This window comes from Coenobita brevimanus, chromosome 78 (genome assembly GCF_032717465.1).
Source record: "Coenobita brevimanus isolate Jiangsu-jjx chromosome 78, ASM3271746v2, whole genome shotgun sequence".
In the NCBI taxonomy this organism is placed as follows: Eukaryota; Metazoa; Arthropoda; class Malacostraca; order Decapoda; family Coenobitidae; genus Coenobita; species Coenobita brevimanus.
In genome coordinates, this window is record NC_137031.1 from 24,074,837 (window position 1) to 24,081,689 (window position 6,853).

General features: G+C 43.8%; 1 protein-coding gene across 1 annotated transcript; it reads left to right on the forward strand.

Annotated features, from left to right (window-relative positions):
• Nucleotides 1-1,284: 1,284 nt before the first annotated feature.
• LOC145408751 (uncharacterized) lies at nt 1,285-6,430 on the forward strand (the record flags this gene model as incomplete). The annotated part of the gene is made up of 3 exons (XM_080279407.1): nt 1,285-2,439; nt 2,542-2,706; nt 5,546-6,430. Coding segments are annotated over 3 exons (2,205 nt in total), but the record flags the coding sequence as incomplete, so codon positions are not given.
• Nucleotides 6,431-6,853: the final 423 nt, after the last annotated feature.

Genomic DNA, 6,853 nt, shown 5'->3' on the forward strand with positions numbered 1-6,853 from the left:
ATCCAGCCACTTAAATGCGAGGTGGTAACTGTAGTGGTGGTGGAGGGGAGGGGGAAGAACTACACTCACGTTCAACTGTTTCTGAGGATGTACAATCGAGCACAATTGTTCGGGGTCACGGGAGGGGGATGTACACTCGCACGCACTTGTTCCTGGCCACTGGGAGGGGATGTACACTCGTGTGCACTTGTTCCTGGCCACTGGGAGGGGATGTACACTCGTGTGCACTTGTTCCTGGCCACTGGGAGGGGATGTACACTCGTGTGCACTTGTTCCTGGCCACTGGGAGGGGATGTACACTCGTGAACACTTGTTCCTGGTCACTGGGAGGGGATGTACACTCGTGCGCACTTGTTCCTGGTCTTAGGGAAGCGGTAGTACATTTAGCACATCCAGCTTGTACTCACAGTAGCCTGAAGGACTTTTAGACGAGAATTTAAAAGTTTTAGAAATACATTTAGCTGGACCATCTTTCTTGCTCTCGACATCTTTTTTCTTTTCATTTTCTTTTTCTTTTTTGGAGGGGGATATTTATAGTGAGGAGTTGTGAAGTTCAGTTTAACTCTGTCTATCAACCTATTTATCTATCTATCTATCTATCTATCTATCTATTGCCAGACACCATATAGTTTCATTGCTATCTATCTATTACCAGACGCCCTACGCAGCATCTCTATTGCCAGACGCCCTATACCATCTCTATCAATCTATAGCCAGACGTTCTCAATATCCTCTCTATCTATCGCCAGACGCCCTAATTATCTATCTATCTACCTATCGCCAGACGCCTTAGGTATAATCTCTATTGATCTGTTTCTCTATGGCCAGACGCCTTTCAGTACCTGACCTCTACTACTACTACTACTACTACTACTACTACTACTATTACTACTACTACTACTACTACTGCTACTACTACTACTGCTACTACTACTATTACTACTGCTACTACTACTACTACTACTACTACTACCACTACTACTACTACCACTACCACTACTACTACTACTACTATTATTACTATTATTATTACTACTACTATTACTACTACAACTACTACTACTACTACTATTATTACTATTATTATTTATTATTATTATTATTATTATTATTATTATTGTTATTATTATTATTATTACTATTAATTTTATAATAATAATAATAATAATAATAATTATTATTATTATTATTATTATATTTTGCGTATATTTAGCACTGTTATTTACTTTTTTTAACTCTCTCTCTCTCTCTCTCTCTCTCTCTCTCTCTCTCTCTCTCTCTCTCTCAGCCCTGTTGGGAGCGTGTCTGGCTCAGAATACCTACCTACCGCCAAGCAACGGTAACGGAATCAACGGCAACGGCAACGGAATCAACGGTATCAACGGAAATGGCAACGATGCTGTTAACGGTTATGGCGCAAACGGCAGTGGCCTTAACGGTAATGGAGCAACCATTGGTAACGGAGCAATCAACGGTAATGATAACGGAGTAATCAACGGTAACGGCTATACTAACGGCAACGGTAACGGAGTAATCAACGGTAACGGAGCAATCAACGGTAACGGTGTAATCAACGGTAACGGTGTAATCAACGGTAACGGAGTAATCAACGGTAACGGAGCAATCAACGGTAACGGTGTAATCAACGGTAACGGCTATACTAACGGCATCGGTAACGGTGTAATCAACGGTAACGGAGCAATAAACGGTAACGGGGCAATCAACGGTAACGCTAATGGTGTAATTAACGGTAACGGCTATTCTTACGGCATTGGTAACGGAAACGGAGTCATCAACGGTAATGGTGCAGTCAACGGTAACGGAGCAATCAATGGTAATGGTAACACAGTAATCAACGGTAACGGAGCAGTCATCGGTAACGGCTATACTAACGGCAACGGTAACGGTGTAATCAACGGCAATGGAGCAATCAACGGTAACGGTAATGGAGTAATTAACGGTAACGGCTATTCTTACGGCATTGGTAACGGAAAAGGAGCAATCAACGGTAACGGTAACGGAGCAGTCAACGGTTACGGCAACGGAGCAATCAATGGTAACGGTAACAGTTATTTTTACGGTATTGGTAACGGAAACGGAGTAATCAACGGTAATGGTGCGGTCAACGGTAACAGAGCAGTCAACGGTAATAGAGCAGTCAACGGTAACGGACTCATCAACGGTAACGGTAATGGCTACACCAACGGTAACGGAGTTATCAACGGTAATGGCAATGGAGCAATCAATGGTAACGGTGCAATCAACGGTAATGGAGCTATGTATGGTAATGGTTACTCTTACGGCAACGGTTATGGCAACGGTGTCATCAATGGCAATGAAGCAATCAACGGTAACGGTGCAATCAACGGTAACAGTGCAATCAACGGCAATGGATACACTAACGGAAACGGTGCCATCAACGGTAACGGTAGAACAAGCATCGGTAATGGCTTCACAAACGGTCTCAACGGTAACAGCATCAACAGGATCAATGGTATCAATGGTAACGGTATCAACGGCATCAACGGTAATGGGATCAACGGCTTCGTGGACCCCATCACCGCGTTGAGCTCTGCCATCGGGGGGGGCGGCGTTGCAGGCGTGGACTATCCCATCCTCGCCTCCGTCCCGCTGACCGGCTTCACCTGCGCTAACACACAGGTGCCCGGATATTATGCCGACGCCACCCCGGAAGCTGGATGTCAGGTGAGATGTTACGGTGATTTACTGTTTTGTGGCACCGTATCTACTGTGTAAGTCCTCAGATATCATAGTACAGTCCTGCAGTCTACAGGGTTTACTTGCTCCAACACACAGGTACCCGGGAGTTATGTTGACGCCGCCCTGGAAGCTGGATGTTAGGTGAGAATACTGCGAGATACTGTTCTGTGGCACCGTATCTACTGTGTAAGTCCTGGCACTGTATCTACACTCTTAGGTCTTCATGACAGTTAAGTCTTTTCACTGCAGCACGCCGGTATCAGTAAGTATACCATACGAGGCCGGATGTCAGGTGAAAATACTGTGAGATATTGTGTCCTGGCACTGTATCTACTGTGTAAGTCTTCATGTATCATAGTACGGTCCTGCAGTCCACCGGGTTCACCTGCTCCAACACACAGTACTCTACTCTCCTACCTAAGGCTTGATGTCAAGCTTCATTATGACTTCTTTTTGAGCAATTTATTTAACCTACTGCATCATAATATTCCTTCATATATTACTAATAAGGTTTTAAGATCTACTATTGATGCCCATGAAGGCTCATAGCTACAAGAGGCAAAATAAATAGCTGAGGAAGATGGGCAACGAAATCTGTCACAATACGACCCATCACATCCATTATAATAGTTACTCAGTCCTTTACTTCACTACATTCACCTTCCCAGACACTGCTACCATGTATGTCAGGTAAGGATGAATGCAACTTATTACCATTGTGTATACTGTTGATTCCTTTATACACTCCTTCATGGTACTATATCATGGGAGGTCTTCATGGTAGTTATTGAGGTTAGCCCCTTTACGATCCATCTGTGCACTCCTTCACGGTATTAAGGCTTTTTCATGGTAGTATCTTAGGCTAGACCCATTCACGATACCATTATGCACTTCTTCATGGTACTATATACTTATGGGAGTTCTTCATGGTACTTAGCTAGCCTTTTCACTACACTAGGTATAGGAGCGCCAATACACCTTTCCCGACACCATTTCCAATTTTCCTACACCAACAATGCCCTGCAGTCTGGGTGTAGCATGAGGGTACACTATTATGCTTACTGTCTAGGGTGTGTATATTTAGCCAGTTCCTTCACTACACCCGGATTACCTACCCCAATACACAGGTCCATGAATACCAAGCTGATATTACACCCAGGGTAGGTTAGGCTATAATAAGCTATTTCGAGAAGGAAAGTAAAAATATCAACCAATTTTAATAACAATCTTGGATGTAGGACGTTTGCTTCTCATCACGGGGGTAAAAATTAGCAGGTTTCACTCCTATACGTTGTGGATAGAGGAGCTTGCTTTCAAATGGAGATCTGCTTCTATGAGTTAGCATTTTGCCTCTCATAGGACAGATTTTGAGGAGATGAAGACACCAAAAACTGCCTCATGTCCAGTTCCATCTGAGTTCAAAATGACCCCACACATTATACCAAAAATACTGTCCAATACATTCTGAAGTCCTTGTGCATTGGAATGTTAAAGAAGTGAGCTAGCTTACTTAAAGACATTTCATTCTCCCTCACTTTGGCCACAAACAATGCTCTCTCTGGTGAAATCTACAAACACATCACAAATTAAAAGCTTTCCAATATAGCCGTAAGTCTTTGGGCATTGAAAAGTGACGGAAATGAGCTAGCTTACTGAAAAACATGCCCTTCTCTCTCAACTTTGGTCATAAATCAGCCTCCCCTTGGTGAAATCTGCGTCTCATCCACGAATTACACTAACCTTAAAATCATGCAGACTTCGCAGTCATGAGACGTATATATCAACTTTCTCTTGCATCTTCAACCTTGATTTCTAAACAGTATGGTCGTTCTCCCTGACCTACCTAATTACCTCTTAATGCCATCTTCCGGTATGCCGAAGGTGATGACTGGGGCTTCTTCCTTACCGATTTCTACTACTACTAATGCTTCTTTTTCTTCTTCCACTACCACTACTAGTCTGCTACTATTACTACTTCTTCTCCTCTTTCTTCTTCTCTTTCTCCTCCTCCTCTTCCTTCTTCATCTTCATCTATGCTACTACTACTGCTGCTGTTACTTCTACTGCTGCCTCTGATACTACTGTTACTACTATTTCTTGTTCCTGTTCTTCTGTTTCTTTATCTCCTCCTCCTCCTCCTCCTCCCACTACTACTACTACTACTACTGTATTTATATTTCTACTACTACTACCGGTACTATATTTATATTTCTACTACTGTTACTACTGCTCCTGCTGCTGCTACTACTACTACTACTGCTGCTACTACAATCACTACTACTATTACTACTACTACTTCTACTACTACTACTTCTACTACTACTACTGCTACTACCATTACTACTACTACTACTACTACCATTATTTCCACCACCACCACCACCACCATAACCACCGTTACTACTACTACTACTACTACTACACTATTTCCACAGGTCTTTCACACTATTAAAACTACCATCACCAACACCACCACCACTACTACTACTATTACTACTACTACTACTACTACTATTTCCACAGGTCTTCCACACTTTTACCATCACCACCACAACCAACACTACTACTACTGTTACTACTACTACTACTACTACTACTACTGCTACTACTACTACTACTACTATCTCCACAGGTCTTCCACACTATTACCACCAGCACCACCACCACCACCACTACTATTACTACTACTGCTTTACTACTACTACTACTACTACTACACTGTTTCCACAGGCATTTCACACTACTATTACTACTACCACCACCTCCACCACCACCACCACCACCACCATCACCACCACTACTACTACTACTACTATCTCCACAGGTCTTCCACATCTGCCAAGCTGATGGACGTATGGATTCCTTCCTTTGTCCCAACGGTACTGTTTTCAACCAACAGTACTTTGTGTGTGACTGGTGGTACAACTTCGACTGTGCCACCGCTCCCAGTTCCTATGGTATCAACGCCAATATTGGACTCATTAACGGCAACGGTGTCAACGGTAACGGCATCAACGGTAACGGTGTCAACGGTGTCAACGGCAACGGTGTCAACGGTAACGATATCAACGGTAACGGTGTCAACGGTGACGGTGTCAACGGTATCGGCATCAAAGGTAACGGTGTCAAAGGTATCGGCATCAATGGTAATGGTTATGGTAATGGTGTGAATGGTAACGGTATCATCGGTATTAACGGTAACGGGATCAACGGTAACGGCATCAACGGTAATGGTTATCGTAATGGTATAAATGGTAACGGTATCAACGGTAACGGTATCAATGGTAACGGTATCAACAGTAATGGCTATGGAAATGGTGTGAAAGGTATCGGTATCAACAGTAACGGTGTCAACGGTAACGGTTACAATTACGGGCGTCCCAACGGTAACGGAGCCATCAATGGCTACGGTGTCAACAGAAACGGCCTAATCAACGGTAATGGAAACGGAAACGGCTACGCCAACGGTTACACAAACCGTAACGGTGCAATCAACGGTAACAGTGCAATCAACGGTAATGGAGCAGTCAACGGCAACGTCTACACAAATGGGTATACAAATGGCAACGGTGCAATCAACGGTAACGGAGTAACCAACGGTAACGGCTACACAAACGGTAACGGTAACGGAGCAATCAACGGTAACGGTGTGATCAACGGTAACGGTAACGGTATAACTAACGGGCTGTACCAAACTCCCAGCTTTTAATACTACAATCTATATAAATTATTGCCCTATAGATGTATATATAAATTTCTATATAAATCTATCTATCTATCTATCTATTGCCAGACGCCTCAATCCCGTTTGGGGTGGCCACAAACAAATCGCCTCCAAGTCGCCCTGTCCCCCGCCATTTCACTCCCCTGCTCCCAACTCACACCCCCCTCTCTCATATACCTCTCCACCCCATCTCTCCATCTCATCCTCGGCCTCCCCCTCCCTCTTTCCCCCTCCACCTCACTCACATACACTCTCTTCGTCAGTCTTTCACCCTCCATCCTCTCCACATGGCCAAACCACCTCAGTGTGTTCCTCATAATGCTTCCTATCACATCCACATCAACACCACAACGCTCCTTTATATCCTCATTCGTCAGCCTGTCTCTCCATGTGACTCCACAGGCTCCT